Source organism: Brachycentrus maculatus, unplaced genomic scaffold (assembly GCF_059751285.1).
Source record: "Brachycentrus maculatus isolate JH-2025_06_01 unplaced genomic scaffold, ASM5975128v1 h1tg000327l, whole genome shotgun sequence".
NCBI lineage: Eukaryota > Metazoa > Arthropoda > Insecta > Trichoptera > Brachycentridae > Brachycentrus > Brachycentrus maculatus.
Genome location: NW_028281076.1, coordinates 91,883 through 112,500, shown reverse-complemented (window position 1 = coordinate 112,500; position 20,618 = coordinate 91,883). Strand labels below are relative to the sequence as shown.

At 30.6% G+C, this 20,618-nt stretch overlaps 1 protein-coding gene and 1 pseudogene across 1 annotated transcript in view; one reads left to right on the top strand and one right to left on the bottom strand.

Annotated features, from left to right (window-relative positions):
- Window positions 1–9,946, top strand: part of LOC148304164 (uncharacterized) — a 95,820-nt gene extending 85,874 nt beyond the window's left edge. Inside the window, exons 10-13 of the mRNA XM_088268756.1 lie at window positions 825–976; window positions 6,426–6,541; window positions 6,685–6,849; window positions 6,938–9,946. Coding sequence (XP_088124882.1) covers window positions 825–976; window positions 6,426–6,541; window positions 6,685–6,849; window positions 6,938–9,816 — 3,312 coding nt within the window. The 3' untranslated portion in view covers window positions 9,817–9,946. The remainder of the gene's footprint in view (window positions 1–824; window positions 977–6,425; window positions 6,542–6,684; window positions 6,850–6,937) is intronic.
- Window positions 9,947–14,170: 4,224 nt separating this feature from the next.
- Window positions 14,171–20,618, bottom strand: part of LOC148304163 (uncharacterized) — a 43,711-nt pseudogene continuing 37,263 nt past the window's right edge.

Sequence of the window (20,618 nt, the reverse complement as noted above, 5' to 3'; positions counted from 1 at the left end):
CATTACTAACACATTATTAACACGCGTTTGATAATGTCATAAACAAGTGTTTGATAATGTCCTAAGAAGACAAAACGCGTCACGTATTAACATATACATAAGTAAATGTAGAATTTAATCCAACAAACCTTGTTTTATTTTGGATATATTACCCAAAAAGGAAAATAAATGTTTAAAAAATATACATAGTATCATTAAAATACAAGTAAAGTACTTCTTTAGGGTTATAAGTAGGTAAAGAGAATTAAACTTCTCACCACTATGCCTTTGCAAACACTATTTTCCTTATCACATTCATGCATTTCATCATACAAACCAGACGATTATTCTGACTCCTGACTTGACTACTCCTAAGTATTTGACATAATCTATTTTGACTAGATTTTCTCGGTTTGCTTCTGCTCCTATTTCGAATAACATTTACCTCAAAAATTTATTTTTCTCTTCTTTCTTTACTCATTTGTTCTACAAATCCAAATCATCTCATCACACCTTTCTTAATTTTATCGATAATGCTTATCATTCAAACATCTATCATGCATCGTTTTGCCATACATTTCTGAGGAATCGTTTTCTAACTATATTCAGTCTACTTTTATCTTTCTTTTATCTCTTAACCCTTTGTTTCATTTGTACATTTCAGTTAGTACTAGGACTCCAGCTTAGCTTTTCTTGAAAGGTTTTTATTTCATAAAACAGTATCAGTATTTTATGTATGTAGTAGTAAAATGTTCGATTTATTCTATGTAGAATATTTCTTTAATAGTTTATTTTACGTTTTTACGGAGGTAAAGATATAAAATAATATTTGTTTCTTTTTTCAGCTCAGTAAAAGCGTACATGGTGAAGAATTGGCCTATGTGTTTGGGGTTCCATTGGGAGCAGCTGGAAACCACTTCAGGGAAGAGTACAGCCCTCAGGAGAGGCTGTTTAGTGAGGTCATCATGAGTTACTGGACCAACTTTGCAAGAACCGGGTAAGAAAACTAATCTTAATATCATTTAAAAAATACAAACTATTATTTAAGTTTTTTTTTACTTACTTCATAAATTGATTTGGCAGTCACTTTGTGGTAATATGTATCTGGTATAAAATAAAATATTTGGTAATAACCACTTTTACTTAAAATCTATAGTGACACGTATTTTGATGCATTCCATACCATTTTTAAATATGTGAGATGTGAATAGCATTGAAATACGTATCACAATAAATATTATGAAAAACTGAAATTCGCCAATTGAAACTTCAATTTTTTTTTCGCTTTGTTATATTCGTCAAGATTTGTTAAATTAAAAAATTCACAAAAGCCAATTGTCAAATTGATGTTTTAAAACAAGAAAATCATAAGTCGAGTGAAAAATACAAGAAAACCAATTATCATTGAAAAATTCGTTAGAAATGACGAGTCGGATTCCATTAATATAAATTTAGTAACCATATTTTAATTCAATGAAATACTTAAATTCGTCTTAATTACATCCAATGACGACGTTCGAAGTATTTTCATTTTAGAATCATTATTAACTTTGTGGTTTAGTTTTTTAACACTCTTATTTTCATTCATCGTTCATTTTGTGCGATTACACTAAATTGTAGTATTTTAAGTGGCATTACACAAAATGAACAAAGAATGATAAGAAGAGAACTATTGATTAAAATCAATATAAATAGAAGTATCCTTTACACTGACATTTTATAACAAAAAATATTTTTACGTATCGTTATAAATCTGAGAACTTACAACTTTTTTTTTAATGACAATATTTTTTTTAAAGGAAAGAGAAATATTTGTGTTTTTATTATTTGCACAAAAATTTCGATTTCATACTATTTCTGTGAGCCTAAGCTGCTCATTGTTAGAAATAGGTATCAAATTGTGGTAGAGTTAGCTCGAACCGAGAAACTCTGACTTCCGCGATACCCCACGCGATAACCACGGGACCACAGCCCGACACGTCTATATTTCTGTATTCAGAAAGAATATTTTGCACTCGTAAATAAATTTGAAACGTTAACTAATTATTTATAAATTTCTTTTAGATATTATGTTTATTAATTATCTTTTAATTATGAATCATTAAATGTTATGAGCTTTTAGTAGCTAAACCCAAAAAATGCCCTGGTTTAACTGTTAATCCGACAACCTACGCAGATCGCCACTCCACCCGTAGCTAATTAAAATTGATGTTTGTGTATTTTAAAAGCTTAAATACAGCACGGGGTTCCAACCCGGCGGGATAAAATTGGATTATCTCTAATCTCTTTCAATAAACACCGGTGCATTTTTGTAGCACCAGTTAACTACAGCTTAACCGGAGTTCAACCAAATGCGTTACAGTTGAACGACTGTCACTTTTGTCACTGTAAATTAACCCTTCTCAAAATTCCGACAGGAACCCGAAGTATTTTAAGGGTTTATATCGTCTCCATTCCGGCAGAAAAGTTTGAGAGTTTTGAATACAACTTTTGTAAAGTTATCTCAATTGACGTTTCTCGTAAATTTGTACTTCAAAACTTAATATGAAATGTTAAAATGTCACAAAGAATTATGTCTCATCGTCATAAATTAGATCAACGTTTTTGGCACTTTAGTTTTAAGATAATCGGCAGGTAGCATTTAGATAAATGAAAATTTATTCCAATAATAATTTATTAAATAATATATTGTTTCAAAATTTTTCACCTTTTTTCCTTTTATCCTTTGTTTTCAAACTCCGCCCCTTGACTAACCCCCTCCACCTAACTTACGCTTCTCCTTATTCATAGAACAGTTTTCATTTTATATTTTAGTTATTATTCAGACCTGACAATGGAAGATTAGCTTCTGAAACTAGTAGTCATTAATAAACTCAATTGGTATAAAAACAAGTGTTTCCTTAATAATTTTAACATGTCTTACCACAAAGTAAACAATTAATAGAAATTTTATCTAATACCCTGTTAATATATTAACAACTTCATAGTTTTATTAAGGCTTTATACTTCACAAATTCTCAATTGATGGCACCACTACTCCAAATTCTATCTATCAAATAACAACCAACATACATAAAGGAATCCAACAGCATGATACACGCGTATATTAATCATAAAAAATTCTTGCAATATGGATGTCAAATAGTGGACAGAACAGTGAACGTTACATATTTATATAAAGTGATCATTCAACCCTACCAAATGCCGTGCTGTAAGCTCAAGAGTGAGACTACCATCTTCTTTTGTAAAAAATGGTAGAAGCTTCGTTTCTTTTGAAATACCTTACATAAAATATATTTTTATCAACTTTTTGAAATATACGATATATTGTTTTTGCAATGCAGAATAAATAGAGTTTACTTATTTTATCTAAATAACAACAAAATGACTCGGGCACATGTTAAATTCATTAGGGGTTGGTGATTAATAGAAAAGCCGTGTCATTATTTTGAATGACCAACTACTCAAATCCAACATAAACGTCACGAACTATCAGGAAAACATGTAAATTTGTATCAAAACCCCCTAACCCCTTCAATATATTCAGCTAATTTGCATAAAATTAACGTAGTTAACCCTCTACATCCAGAGGAGTAATTATTATCTAGTTCGGGGTTGATGTCGGCTTGTTAAGGGTTAACCGGTGATGTTTATCTTGACGACTTAATCGTGGCCAATTTGTACGATGATAAGCAAAAGCGCATCATACCACATTAACTATCTCAAATGACGTGGGTATCAAGTAAATGAGAATTTATATTTCAATAGATGGTCGTTACAGTAATAACTGAAAATTAAAAGTCGTAATCCTTTCACAAGAAAAAGAAAAAGGAAAAATGTAGATGAACTTTTTTTTTATTTTCGAAAAAAAAAGGAATTACATCGAATGTATATTTTGTAAATCAAAAGCATTTTTATCACTATCGTATGATGAAATAACACTCTCCTTATCATTCATATAACCATTCTATCATCAGGTCATCGTCTCTAGACTATTTATTTGACCCGGTGATGGAAAGGTTATTGTGAAACCGGCAGTCATGATGTAATGTTTTTAAGTGGTATTACACAAGGTGAAAAATCAACATGTAAACAAATATTTTATTATGTTTAAACTCAATATGCAACCAATGATACAAAGGACACCTCAACTGATAAAACGACTCAATTTATGATAAATTTTATCAGGGATCAAGCGCAGAATTGCTAGCTTAGCTTTCATGTAATTCAATTAACAGTCAATGAAACACTGTGTCCATACAATCCCCTCTTCTATGCACTATTTACTGCTGATAACAGTCAGATGAATAAAAGCGATCAGTTGCGTTCTAGATTCTTGGATATATAAATAAAATAATTAGGATAAGGTAGGGATAACGTAAGTGTTAGAGCTCAGAGTGTGATGAAAAAAGAAATTGAGGAATATTTTGAACAAACAAATAGAAAAGATACTCTCAATAGCATACCCGTACTCTTACAAGCTCAAAAAGTCTTCTCGTACATTCTGTTAAATAACTTAACCCAACTCTTCTTTTAGAATCAAAAGTTATCTAACCGTTTAAGTGCTTTAAAGCTACAATATTAGAAGCGTGATGGCGCTCTCTGACGCAAAAACGATACCTCTTTTGCCAAAGCAAATGATTTATTTGAAATAACTTAAACTTATTACAAAATGCAAGCTAATTTGTATTATCTTGTTTTGTCTGTTGAATCTTTTCCGTGAGTTCATATTTAGATAAAAGTTTATACATTTTTTGAATCAGATAAAGTTAATTTAGAAATTAGGTTTTTAACGAATATTGATACATTGTGTGTTGGACTGATATTGCTTAATGCAAGCTATTCACATATTTACTTACACTTTGACGGAGAACATAACATATTCCATAATAAATTATGCATTAATGGTTTAATGATATGTTAATTATTCAGCCTACGACAGCTTTTGAACAAGAAACCCTCGGTGAAACTTTCCAGTTTGGATAGACGTATTTCTTATTTATAGTTTAAACTTTCCTTGAGAGATACAATTTTTTATTTTTTTTTTCATGAATGTATGTATCATAACAAGTGTCACAATTTATTTTGAGAAATAATGGTATTCACCAAGAAAAATATTGATTGAGAAAAAGATAAATATTTTTACTGTATAATTCAATGTGACTACTGAATCAAATAATAAATATACTTATGATGCATTAGTTTTTGTAACTCTGGACGCAGCATTTTTCGCAAACACAGTTCTAACCTGTTACATGTCACTATTATTTCAAATATGCTGTATTTGTAAATGATGTTGAATGCATCAAAACACGTGTGTCAATAGATTTTAAGTATTAGTGGTACTAACCAAGTTTATATTAAATTAAAAATGGATAGATACTACTGCAAAGTTACTGCCGAATCAATAAATAAAACACACATAAAAGTATGTTGTAACTAACGATAAATATTTCGTTGTTTACTTATGTATTTATTTTATAATAAATAGAGAATGCGTCTAAATTGATCAGAGACATTCCAACTTCATTACCCCAAATAATATTATATAAATATTTTCCTTAAATTATAGAGGGTAACTTCAAGTTGAAGGTTTCTGTCTTCGAGGAATTAAGCTATGCATTGTTTTGTACATGGGATGAATGACAGTGATTTATTCAAGCACATAATGACTCTTATTGATTTACTAAAGAATTGCTAAAAGATGTCATTGCTACTTCTGCAACATTTTAAAAACAAAGTCCTTATTCATTTATTTTTAATTGGATCGCCTTTGTCTTGTGGCAACCCTGATATTCGGTGTCAATTTATAACAGTAATCCTAACAATACATTATCCAAAGGCAATCAGTAGTCGTAAACCAATGTTTGCGATACATGATATCTACTTAGTCAACATTAATTGATTAAGCCTGCAGGGTACCCAAAAGTTGATTAGATTTCGTTATATATCTGCTTACAATATATGGTAAATACCATAATTATATATTTTGATGGATGGTGCAGCGTATTGTGCAGTTGATTCATATTACATAGATTTTACTAAAAAGTTCATTTTAGCGTACTCATTTCTCAAGTTCTGATTCGTAAATAATTATTAAAAAAATATTAACAAAATAAGAAATAGGTTTTTTTATGAAAATATATTGTTTTCGCCCTACCAATATTGGATGTGTTAAAAATTGCTCTAAATTGATTGTCATACTCAAAATAGTGACAATGAAATTAGAATGTTTAAGACAAAACATATCGGAGGATGCGCTTAGATATTGAATTTTACATCATTTTTCGGCTTAATTTTTCAGTGATACAAAAAAAAACTTGTTTTCGTATTGTAATTGGTGTTCGATAAATGATGATATTTAAAAAAAAAAAAAACATTTTTTAGGATTACTTTTAAAGCAGTTGTTTTTGTATTTAACAGTTTTTTGTTTGTTTTTTTTTCAGAAACCCCAACAATCCTCGGAAACACTCTTTTCTTAGCCTCGGACCTAAAGATTGGGATAAATACGATGTGGAATGGCCCCAATACAACCCCGACAACCAGTCCTTTGTTCACTTGGGTAAAGAAAATTTACAAATAAAACTTCACTTACCCCGTTGCAACGTAATGCATTTTAACGATGCTTAAAAAAATTATATTGATTTGGCTTTGTTTCAGTTTGGAAATGCTAATTATATTCAATAGTGTTTGAAATATTTTTAGGGATCCCACCACACATCAGTTCTCGATATCGAAACCGCTACATGAAATATTGGAATGAAATTCTACCAAATATGCTTAAAAATCATACAACAAATCCTATGATATCATATGAAAGTCCACCTGCTAAATACCCTAAAACCACGGCGCGTCCATTTCGATTTGGAGGTAAAATTAATATTGAAAATTTAATCTCATATTTCAGTGTATTTCGCAGTTTTTATTCAAATATTCATTTTTAATAACTCATTTTTAGGTCCTCCTTCATGGATCAACCCAACTATCCCGAAATCACATGTATTCAATGAACACCGTGAGTCAGTACCACAATCGAATAATGACAGATTTGGTAGGTATAATCCTTTTCCTCGGCCACCTGTAGAAGACCGAAAAACCCACGAAGATCCATATGATGCTATACGTAAGATGGAACGGCCAAACCGACCCATCGCACCTGGCCTTATGGACGGTCCGTTGAAGAATTGGAGAACTAAAGAAAACATGCCTCCCATCTTAGTTGCCGCTTCAAATACTGATGATATTACTACACCATCTCCGACGAGTGAAGCACCGATACAAAAATCAAGTCTTACCTTTCAATTGGTGATTGGAATCGGAGTTTCGTTTTTGCTGATCAATATTTTTGCATTCACATTTATTTACTGCAAGAAAGCTAGATTAAAATCTTTAGAAAGGCAAAATAAAAGAGTAAATGTTTGTTCTAATGGAGATTTGCGAGACCATGAAATAAACTGCTATGAGAAAGGTGTAGACGACGTCGAAACGCCAAAGTCTGGATGCAATGTTTTTACTTTCATCAAAGAATCAAAGGATAACAATGCGGATGACTTCTACGAGCCAGTTAAAAACCGTGCTGTAGAAGGATCGAAAACACCCAAATCTGATGATTCTGGAGGATTCGGACAAAGATTTAAACTCAGAAGGCATATGAGTAACAGCACAATTGACGCACATACGAAGGTAAAAGATTGGATTGCGCATGAAATTGTGCAAAGGTGTTCGCCTAGATTTTTAAGAAAAACCGAAGATCCAAAACAAGATCCGAGACATCATATGAATAGCAATTTGACGAACGTTCCATATCACAGTAAAACTGCAATTGACGAAATCGCAAAAGATATACCAAAACCAAATTGTAAAATTGGATCATTGACTGGTTCTTTAAAAGCTCCGACTGATTCAACAGCTTCAGCAGGAGCATTGGAAAAAAGTCTTAAGTTAATAAGTGATAAAAATAAAAACAATTCTTCGAGTTCAAAGAAAAGCTCTAAACATACTGGATCAGCTAAAAGTTCAAAACCAAGCGCATCTACAAAATCCAATAAAAGTAAACAAAGTAACGAGAAAAATACACCTAATGGAACTATTAAAAAGAATAAATCACAAAAGGTGTCTGTTGCAATAGACGCAACACCCGCAACAAGAAGTAGCTCGGTTTTAAAACAACAACCCATAGAGTTCTCTAAATCATTAGACTACTGTTGCTATTTTGATGAAGTGCGTGATATATCGACCCCGCAGTTACGCAGATCACAAACTGTTGAAGATTTTGTAAAGCGCTCATCGAATGAATCACTTTCTAAAGAAAATGTTTTTAAAAGCACAGTTAATTTAAAAGTGTCCGTAGAAAAACCTTCAGAAATTATTCAAATCACACACAAACATTCACGATCAGACCCAGTTAAAGATATCAATTATGAACAAATGTTCCCATACAGACTTGGTGCCCGACAACCGGGTTCTTTTAATACTTTTAGTACAATCCAACCGCCAGCTGCTTTCAGAAATGACATAAACGTTACCTGTAGAGACGATACTAAATCCAAGAATGTCCCGATGACTCCAGAAGAATCTCTGATGAATATGAAGAGAAGAAATTATCCAAAAGTTCTACCAGACTTACCCAAATCAGGAGATAACAAGTTGAACATGGCTCAGAAACGCCTCTCACTTCCACCTCAGAACCATTTACTTTTTTCGACTTCAGAAGAAAGTTCGGTTCCGAATTCAGAAGCGAGTACTCCAACGGAACTTACATCATTCACGAGGTGTCCCCCATTACCACCTCCAAGAACTTCATCCACACTAGGAAGAAAACATAATAATACCGTATCAGTAAACCCGCACGATATAAGACAGGCGAGAAAAAATATATCTCCTCAATACGTTGAAATGAATTCCAATACCCTTCCGAACTCACAACGATTTAATTTTAACCCTTCAGATATGATGCAACTTTATGCACAGGTTAATAATAAACCAAAAGCAAGGGTCAATATGATGGAATTGGAAATGAGCGATGTTTCTCAGAGCGACCAAACTGATAGCGAAAGAGAAGATGAAAGTATTCATTCGTCATATGAAGTCATTAAACAACCACGCGTCATTGTTTCGGCCGATCCACAGGAAACTATAAAAGTCATGGACCCAAAAATAATAATAAAACCTACGATCAACAAAAATCCGAATACTTCTAGGCCAACTAATATTCCTAGAGTGGTGGCAAGAGACAACAGTTTCGAAAAACCTGACGGTAAGATAATTTCAAGTACAAATTCGTTTAAATCCTCAAAAGACAGGTCCTCAATCCTCAAATGCGATACAGTCGATTCTAAAATGGGGAGTCTGTCCAGGCAGACTGATTTGAAAATTAATATACCCGTTTATATACCGGACACAAAAGGTCCACCGACTCCTCAAGAGCTAGAAAGGCAGAAACAAAAACAGCTTCAGCAAAAAAATCAGGAATCTAAAACTCCGGATAATGCTTTGAATCCTGCTAAAATTGTTGAACAAAAATCATCCGAAACGTGTAAGAATATTAAACTTGAGAAGAAAAGCAATACTGTGACTAGGAGTAACAGCATCTCCAAAATTCCCAAAACGCCTACAATGGCAGCTAAAAATTCCAAAAAAGACTTTAAAGTACAACAGAGTCCGAAACTAAGTAAAGGAAAAATTCCTGCCAAAACGGTACCAATCAAAACAAGCGCACTGCCTCAACCGATTCTACATCAAAAATCATCAAATGATTCACTCGACAATGAGCAATCCACGTCCGAATCATCCAATGATACAGAATGCAGCACTGGAACCGTAAAAAAAGTGAAATAAGTAAACTGTTGTTACTATTAGTGATAATTTTATTAAATCCTTCGTATTTTTTTTTATAATAACTTTTATAATAAGTCAAATATGTCTAGTAATATAATTTAAGAAAAGTTATAGTTTCGCACTTTCAAAACAAGAAACATTGTATTTTGAGTATCCTTATACAGTGAAAACTTAAAGAAGAAAATAAAGGCAAATAAATGTATTCTTTAATTTAAAACGAAAAACATAAAAACTTTCCTGTTTTTTCAACAGAGTTAGGTAAAATTATAAGTTGTTATGTATGTTCAGAAAATTGGAATGGTTTATATCAGAAAAACAAAAGTTTGTAAGCTTTGGGATGCTCAAGCTTTCATGTTCTTTCATAGATAAACCAAACATAGATGCCTATCTCATGTTGAGACTCCTGTAACATTCTATAAATATATTAACTTTATTTAATCTTTTAAACGAATTCAACCTGACAGTATAGTTGATACAGAATACAAAATAACCAACATATGGATAACAAATATTTGACATTGGGAAGACCTCTTTGAATGGTTACAATTTTTAGATTCTTCAAATATATATATATATATACATATATTTATATATATATATATATATATATATATATATATATATATATATATATATATATATATATATATATATATATATATATATATATATATATATATATATATATATATATAAATATATATATATATATATATATATATATATATATATATATATATATATATATATATATATATATATATATATATATATATATATATATATATATATATATATATATATATATATATATATATATATATATATATATATATATATATATATATATATATATATATATATATATATATATATATATATAAATATATATATATATATATATATATATATATATATATATATATATATATATATATATATATATATATATATATATATATATATATATATATATATATATATATATATATATATATATATATATATATATATATATATATATATATTTTGCGAAAGAGAGCAAATGAAAAATATATATTTAAAAAAAAAAATGCTGATGCTTGTTTATTAAATGTAGGTACTTATTTAAATTGCAAAACTCTTTCCCAACTTTGTGAAAAAAAAATTTACGTTCATTGAACAAAGCATAATGGAAATCAAGGCAAACAGATCAAAAGATGATTGCAATAAATTGAAAGATAATTCTATATTTAATTGTGAAAACAAAAACGTATTAATGGTACTTAAATAGTTATAAACATGCAATGGCTTAGAATTAAGTTAGATATTTAATTGTAACTTTTAATGTAATTTAAATAATAAAAGTCTTGAATAAATGTAAGTTTGTATGTATTTATGTTTTTATACTTTGATTTTGTGATAGCTATTGTATCTTTGTATTTTTAAATAAGGCAATTTTAAAAAATAAACAATATTTTGTATGACAGTATTTAAAATATTTTATTATCAAAACACGGCTCCCAATCTGACTAAGTAAGTGTAAAAAACTGTAGAAAAGCGTTACTGTAAAAAAATAAAAGATATTTTATTTATTTTATTATAGATTCAGATGGAACATAATTTAAACATTGTATACTTTGTATGCATGTGGAGTAAAAAGACTGAGTAGATAATCTGTTTCCTTAGATGGAAAGCCAACATTACTGGATATTTTCATTGTATTTTTCAGGGTGAAAATCTTCTTAAGGAAACCTGAATTATATTGAAAAACGTGTTTTTTCAGTACGAAACCAACGGTAAAGAAAGTTTATAAAGGTATCAAAAAATATAAAATGTAACAGTAAAAACAAAATGAAAGAAATTAGAGACTTGTACGAAAGACTGATAAAATTACCCATTTTAAAGTAAACATCATAATTCAGACGATTGACTCATTAATCATTTCATCAATTTACTACCTAAAAGTGAACATAAAAATGTCACTTACGTTTGTTTGACGAGCAGTTCCGTGTGTGAATTAATTTATTAAGAGAGATCATTTTTACATATCAAACAGTGATTTCGTAATCCAAGATTAATTTTGTTGTCAATATTTAAATTCTTTTGTATTTCAATTTTTATTTTAACTACTATCGTTCTACTCCTATTTTTCATGTTTAGACACTTTTTTCATACTTTATTTTGTTGTATTATATTGTTCACCCACCCACGCATTTGTGGAAATTTCTATTGTGTTAATAATAGTTAAAAATAGTAAATTTATAAAAAAATATTTATTCAAACATAAATCATATCATGTTTTTCTAAAATTCTACTCAATATATGTAAATCTAGAACGATGCTCACTTATTAACTAAAATGAATATTTTAAAATAGGTTTCGTAAATAGCGTCAGGTTGTGGTCCCACTCTACTATAATTTGTTACCTATTTCTAATAATAAGCCGCTCAGACTCATATACATAGTATGAAATTAAAGTATTTTTGTGGATAGTAAAAAAAAGCAAATATTTCTCATTCAATTTAATTTAAATAAAATTACAACGTCATTTAATACGATTATTAGCCCTCTTCAAAAATATTCAGTACCTACTTAAAATTCCAAATATACTTTTTAAAGTAGGGGTACTTACGGAAAGTTTTACCTCTATCGTATGCCCTTCTTTTCCACCATGAAGACACCCAACTCCACTTCGTTCTCTCTCTCCTCTGGGGTTGAATCGCATACCAGTTTGAAGCAAATGAACTTCAATTGTTTTGTATTTAGTTTCTACTAAGGCTACAATATTAAAACGACAAGTACAATACACGAGTAGAAATTTTAGTAACAATTGTATTGTTTTGTCCTACCCCGTATTCAGGGGCGTGCATTCCATATAGGTAGAAAACAGTGCCTATCCCAACTTACCCGCGTGACATATAAAAAGCAACCAGTGCCTACCGTACCTTATTTCCAAGCTTACCTTACTACCTACCTCTTCTGCCTATCCTAGTAAGTAGTGATAGCTAACCTTACTACCTACCTCCTACTGCCTACTTTAGTAAATAGTACCAGTTTACCTTACTACCTACCCCTACTGCTCACCCTGATTAATTATCGGTGCACGCCACTGCATTTTATTGTTCCTCACGAAGTCATCAAAAGCACGCCAAAAATTTTATAATATTATGAAACTAAAATTTTACATAAAAAAACCAACCGTATATTTTCTGCATTTGATTTTTAAAAAGAAACTGTTTTTTCTTCTCATATTTACTCTAAATAGATTACGTGCGTTTGACTAAAAGAGGCATAATATAAAGGACTAATGTAAAGGGATTTTTTCAACTATAACAAAATTTATATTTCCTGTACAGCGACACAAATAAAACCATTTCCGTCTAGAAAAAATTCGCTTTCAAATTATAGGTATATTCTACTTGATATTCAACAAGAAAATAAAACTAACGAAGAATTATTATTTATGGTGATTCATTTAGCGCAACGATAAATCTCACAAACTTCCCCTTTTCCGTATCGCCAGTACATTGCAACATGGCTATTGTGCCATTGTGGTGAATTCCCCTAAAACATTTTTAATTCTAAGCGGCTAAATGCGAAAAGATAAACAATGGCGAAGGGTCAGCCATTATCCTTGAAAAAGCCCTCCCAGTATTTAAGATGAGTTTTACAGGATACGTTTTTTGTGGATGAAACTCAACATTGTCTCTTGAAACAAAAGACTTTTTTTAGTGTATTTTAAAAACAAATTGTTTACTGGTGGGTTCTACATTTTTTTATTGAATTTATGTGAGTTTTTTGTACCCTAATTTACTTTGAACTTAGACAAAATGGAGATTATTTTACAGAACATAATTTATTTAGAAATGGGGACTTTTTTATACGAAAAAGGTTTACCCTAATGAATGGAAGTGAAGCATGGAGTTGGTAAAAGAAGGATGGAAACAGATTGACTGCAGTCAAAAAGCAATCTTTTAGATAAAAGTGCGGAAAAACGATGATTTGGTGAGACAGTGCAAAGCTGCAATAAGCATCATCCATAAAATTAAGAAAGGAATGTTAAGATACTTTGTGCATGTAGAATGATTGAGTAAAGAAAGAACAGTAAAACAAATTTATGAGTCGAATGTTGTAGGAAATAGAAGCAGAGGAAGACCGAGGAATACTTGGCATGATCAAATAATTTAAAGTTTTCAGGTCAGGAGGCGAAGATTGTTTACAAAGACATATTGGTGTGGGGAAGTGTATTGCCTTTGCGTCAGTAAGTATAAATAAATATAGTTGCAATTTTTAATAACAACATATTGAAATAAAAGTAACATTTTATTTTCATTAATAGTTTTATTATTTTAATTTTAATGTATTATGCACTTACTTACATATATGAAACAATAATAATATAATATTCTAGTTAGTTAAATATATATATTATTTACATTTTTGACACACATTTGTCGATAGTAAAAATCTGATAAATATTTGTAAAATTCAAGAGATGACAGGAATAGTAGTTATAATTCAAAACATTTGTGGTGTATTTCATACAAAAAATTTGAGAAAAAATATCGATGTAAATGAGAAAAAAAGTACTTTTACGACTTTTTACTATAAATATTTTAAGAGGTATTGTTTACTTAGAATATCGTTTAAAATACTTCACGGATGATATATAAAACTATTATTTACAACATCGATACTTTAGTGTTTCGTATAAATCAGACCATCAATTTTAATACATTGTTTAACAAACTTTAAATAGAACTTGACAAATTCGAAACATCCGAATTTATAGTAAGTCTTTACTTATCATTTTATATATATATTAATCCTTTTAATTCTTTTTAAAAAATGTTAAAAATAAATTAAAGCAAAGACAAATTTGTATAAATAAATGTAAAACCCTTAAAAGATCTTTCCATATATATTTTTCCACGGCATGTTTTAACCGTTCCGAAAAAAAGGTTTTGTTTTGTGGTATGAACAGTAATATATTTTTTCCGTATAATGGATAGATTAAAGATAGGTTAATTAATATTTACGAATTGTAAAAAAAATAGTTGACCAACGAATAGTTTGAATTAAACGTGACATCATATTCCAAGAAATATCTTAAAAAATGGCCTTTTATATTTAAAATTCGTTCATAATAATATTACATTATTACTTAAAAATGCGACTGTATAATTTATCATATAATAAGTTTATTTTGATTTGATCACTGATTACATTTTATGACTACATTGAATAACAGTATCACTTTGATTTTGCTCCGACGCATGTCAAACTTGAGAAATACATTGGAATTGAATACTTAAAATTATTTTGCGCACCGTGTACGCAAATTTACGTATATCACACTCTCATTTCACTCATGGCAGCGTGAGGGACGCTATGTTGGTCTCCGTTGGAGTTGGTATTGGAGCTTTTAAAAGTTCCGTGTGTCGCCCGCAAGCTTTGGGTGATCGGGGGACTATCGGACCTCCTCAGCATGGGAGGAGAAGGAGGCATACTCAGATGCATCGTCGCAGAGCCGTTCGGAGGAAGAAGCATCCCGTGATGATGCATCTCGGCTATCATATTAGACGTGTTGATAAGATGCTGCTGTTGAAAATGCACCGATGTATTTTTGGGCAAAGTCGCCACGGACGACAGATTCTGATGTCCCATGTTTGTATTGAAATTCTTCTGCGACCCTTTGTTTTTGTGAGGCAGAGTTAAACTATTCCCTATCATTACGCTTGGACTGGAAGGTGGCGCCTTGACCAAAGCGCCGCTGTTTATTTGCATATTTGAATTTCCACACAAGTGGGGTCCTTTGAAAGAGACGTCAGATAAATGGGGATCATTTTGAGACCCGGCGTTCTTCTTTTTATGCTTCTGCGTCTGAGTTTCCACGTCTACAATAACGCTAGCGTTAGAAGGATGGTCGAGATGATAGTGACTATGCTTCTCAGATAGAGGATCAAAACTGGACTTGTTATAATGCTGCATGTTTTTAGAATCCATTCTCGTTTTATCTCTTTGATAGTAGACTCCGGCAAAAATAAGGACATTGAGAATAAGCAAAGAGCAGCCTATTGCAATCGTCACACTGAGGGCTGTCGAATAAGCGGCGTACCCTGCAGCTTCCAGGCTTGCTAAAGGATCGGTCGTGGCATTGTTCGCACTACCGGGAAGGCTTCCTGGTAGAACTGTGACGCAAGTAGTGACTACTGTATCAGCGGTAGTTAAAGAGACGTCCACGAAGAGTGTGTTATTAGCTATCACTTGCTGTCGTCGGAAAACGTCCGTAGAGGTCTCGTAGGGGAGAGATCTAGACATACTCCATCGTATAGGTCTGCGTCGTTGTGGTTCCGGAAGAGGTTATGACGCGCAACGACGTCTTCCATTCCCGCACGATGCAGTTCTGGTACGAGGCGAAGCCAAACTGACAGCTGATGAGCTCTGAAGTGATTTTTCATCCGAGGTTTCATTCCTGAAACAAGAGAAAAAATAACTTTTATAATAATGCCCATGAATGCTGTTAAAAGAAAATTTTATATCCATCGCGAAAATTTAAACGCAGTTCACGTGATGAGTCTTTTTTTTAATACATAAACCCAAAAATATTTTAAAAGCATCCAAATAATAAAAGTTTGCCCTTTAATATGTTATATTTCTAGAACAATTTTTTTTCAATAATTTTTTGAATAAATAAGAGCAATTGACATTATTTTTTTGATTATAGTAATTTAGTTTGAGGTACATATGTAAGTAATCATTTAATAAGATGATATCTATGAGAGATGCAGATTGTTTTTGGACAAATATTCATGAAATTGATGAAAAAACATGATGTTTAAAATATAAAAAATAACACATTCATAAGATAACTTTAAAGTTGATTAATGTAAACATGACTTGTTTAGAGTACAATAAATGTTCTCAATATGCAAAAAATATTAACTTGCAACTTGTGTTTGATGTGTAATGAAACAATTACCTAATATATTTATTTTTATGATTTTGTTATATTGAATAATAACTTTTTTTATAACATTAATTCTAATTCAATAAATAGAAAAAATGTTTCATTGTATCCCAATCGATAATGTAAATGATCATGAAAAAATAATGTGAAAATGTAAAAATCCTTTAACGCGTGGCCCAGGAAGCACATTTATTAGATATAAACGATATAAGAATTCTACTAACGCTTCGTTTTTTCGTATCTTGTTCCACAAACATTAGCTTAGATTAAAAAATCTCCGAAATTCAAACAATCTTACTTGAGAAAAATCCATTTTTCTCACGAAAAGTCCTGAATCTTGTCGACCCTTTCAGGCATCACGTTTCGCTTAATCTCGACTCCCGAAGGTTTAAAACCTCCTTCAGATTGACTTGGCGTCTAAGGATTAAACGACGCTCGTAATTTAAATTGAAAAAGGCGTCGCGATGCTAAACTAAACAAAGTATCAGTGTTTTATGTAGAATCGCTGTTTGGAAATATCTCAGACGTTGTAAAAAATAAGCGTATGATTTCATCCATTTACTTTGATAAATAGCGTATTAAATTTTAAATCACTTTTAAATAAAAAAAAATATATTGTAGAAACTTTTATGCAAATGTGAAAAAATATTTGACACTTATTGGAATTTGTTTGTTGTGAGGTTTCTTTTACAAAATATTCCCTATATTAAAATAAAAATATATCATTTGGATCATATATGAATATTTAAGGTATAATTTAAATGAAAAATCACCTAGTTAGTGCTTCAAATATAAATCATAGAATATTATAGGTGTCTCATTAATTCATTCGGCATTTACTTTGTAGTAAAATCTATCCATTTTTAATTTAAATTTTACTTAGTAAATACCACTAATAAAAAACGATTTCACGCATTTCTATGCATTCCGGATCATTTTCAAACACTGTACGGTGAAACATCCATTGTTTTTTTAAGGAAAGAAGATAGATAGTTTGAGTATCCCAAGGGCTAATGGCCTGGCATTTGGCTAAACTGATCATTTTATACACTTGTATAACTTTCACCATTCTGGAGATTATTGAACATCCATATTGCATTAAATTTTGAAACAAGTAAATATGCAATAGTTTTATGCAATGTATGCAAAGCACGAGTATGTAACCCCGAGTGCTCTTGAAATTTGTTCTCTCTCTCCGTTTACTTCAAGAATACTTACTCCTCTTCTACCATTGTTTCCATTTCATTGCTTATATAATGCTATCTTAAGTCCTGGTCTTCTTTATTTTTTAAATTGTATCCTTTAAATAAATTAAATGTCTTGATTCATAAATTAAATAGCCAAATTAATCACCTTGGATTTGACTTATTAATTATCAAATTTGAACCCCGTTCATCTAATAATAAACAATTAACAAAATAACACAAATATAACTAACTAACTAATTAAAAGTTTATAAATTTATAAGCTTGTATTTATAAATTTGTAAATATTATATTCAAAATAAATAATTTACGCAATTTGCCTGTTCATTGATTTGAAGTTTAGTTCTAAATGTTAAAGAAGGTATTTATTTTAAAAAAATAATTATGCTATTGAACAAAAAATTAAAATTCTCTAGTATCGAGTTAAGGTGTGCCAAATACACGCTCAGCTCTCTCTCTCTCCCCACCCCTTGTTTCATCCCCTAAGTTTTGTTGTATTGTTTTTCATCCCATGTAATTACATTATCCCTGGAAAGTGGACCACTAAGATAAACGTCCAGTAAGGCTTAAGTTTAATCTGACCTCTATTTGACAAACGGAGTTTTTCGTGAGGCTTTATCTCTGGTTACATAAAACATAGCCATCTTATCCACTCAACCTAAGCTGATCTTGTCAATGAAACAAATTGATACGTTTTAGAAGAAATAAATAAATAATTTTATCTTAAACAAGGCAGAAACATTGTTCTCTGATTCCGAAAAAAAGTGATTCAGAGTTTGGAAACTGCGTATTTATTTTATTTTATGTTATGAATTTCGTTAACTATAATTTATTTTATTTTATGTACACTGAATTGATGAAAATGACCATAAAAGTATCGTTAAAATAAAACACTTTTCTAAGACCAGGTTTGAGTTTATTTATGTTTAAAAAAATAACCACATATTAAATTTTTGAAACTCCTAGATATATTGATCTGAGTAAAATTGGTGAATTTTACACGTGTGTAAAGTGATATTTTACCAAACCCATAATGGTCCTAAGCCCTATAAATGCTCTAACTTCTATATTCTCTAATATAATTAAAATGTAACTTCGTATTTAAATCACCATAAAATGATTTATAGTGATTTTAAAACAGTGTTATATTTTAATTATAAAATGGAAAACCACAAAGTTACTGCTTCGTATATAAACAATATTCCATATTCTTATTCATCTATGTTGAAATGCCAAAAATGAATAAAAAATCCTTAGGGCAGATAATCCAGATTTGTGAACAGGTATTTGGTCACTCTCAAAATGTTGTGAATAAAAAGAATTCTTATAAATTACCAGGAGATTAGAAGTAATCAGGTAATTGAAATGTATGGCATTATCCATCTATCCTGTTAATGGCCAGTATGAGATAATCCCATGTTGTGTGCCACAACAGCTGGGAGGTTTTATTAGACCTTAGACGTTATAGATTCACCCATGTTGTTTACCAACTCAATTGTTTTTTTCTTATAATACAATAGAAATCACGGCGCGGAAGCATCCGGAAGGAGGCTGTCTTTATTTCCTGTTTTCGACGGCTATGAATTACAAACGTTGATTAACTACAAACAAGAAAACGTTATCCTAAGAATATATTGAAAATGTTATACAATATTAAATTATTTTTTACTAACTCACTCAATCGAAAACTTATAAAATAATAATAAATGTAATGATAAACGGCTTGTTTTGATATATTTTTATTAAAATCATCCCTTATTCGCTCCCAATTATGCATAGGGCACTGGATCATATAAATACAGTGTTATCTTGATCGTCAACGCATGGAGGAAAGGTGATCAGCCCTCCGCTTCAGGCACTAGTCCAGGGTAATATTGAATAAATATTAGAGTGAAAAATTACTTATATTTATTTGATCCCCCTGGGATTCTAACCCGGAATCTCCAGAACGGTAGCTGAGCTTACTGACCATTACACTACGGAGGTGGAAAATGAATACAATGCGATAATGAATGAATAAATACATTGGCTTGCGAGCCGAGCAGTTAGAAGTAAATGAATAGAATTTCAGCCTTTCAGTCATTTTATGTAGTAACTTGATTTTATTACTGAATTCAAAGCAAACACTTGGTTGTTTGATTTATTTGAAATTTAAGAAGGTAGTAGTATTGATATTTTATCACCAATTTGTGAGTAATCGACTTAAGAATATGAAAGTTTGCGCATTTATGAGTTTACAACATATCACAAAGTCAACAATGGTTTTAATTTTAGAATATATTATAATTTTTTTTACAAATACAATCACATTTGTTTTTCTCAGAAAAAAATCCAGTATAAGTATTGTTATATAGTTGGGATTATAATATGTTTTTTTATGGTTAAAATTGATAAAATTCATTTCCGTGATGTCATATCTTCACAGATTCACCCTAACCGTAAAATCCATTTGCGAGGTCCAGGCTGCAATATCACGAATCGATTTCGTCATAATAATAGTCCTCAGCTGCATATATATTGCATGATTTACTGCGCTCCATGTAAAGTATTCCTGCACATAATTTATGACTTTTCACTACGATGAGATTTAGTACCACGAATGACGTTACGGAATTTCAGATTTCGGGTCAACGCTTCTTGCGGAA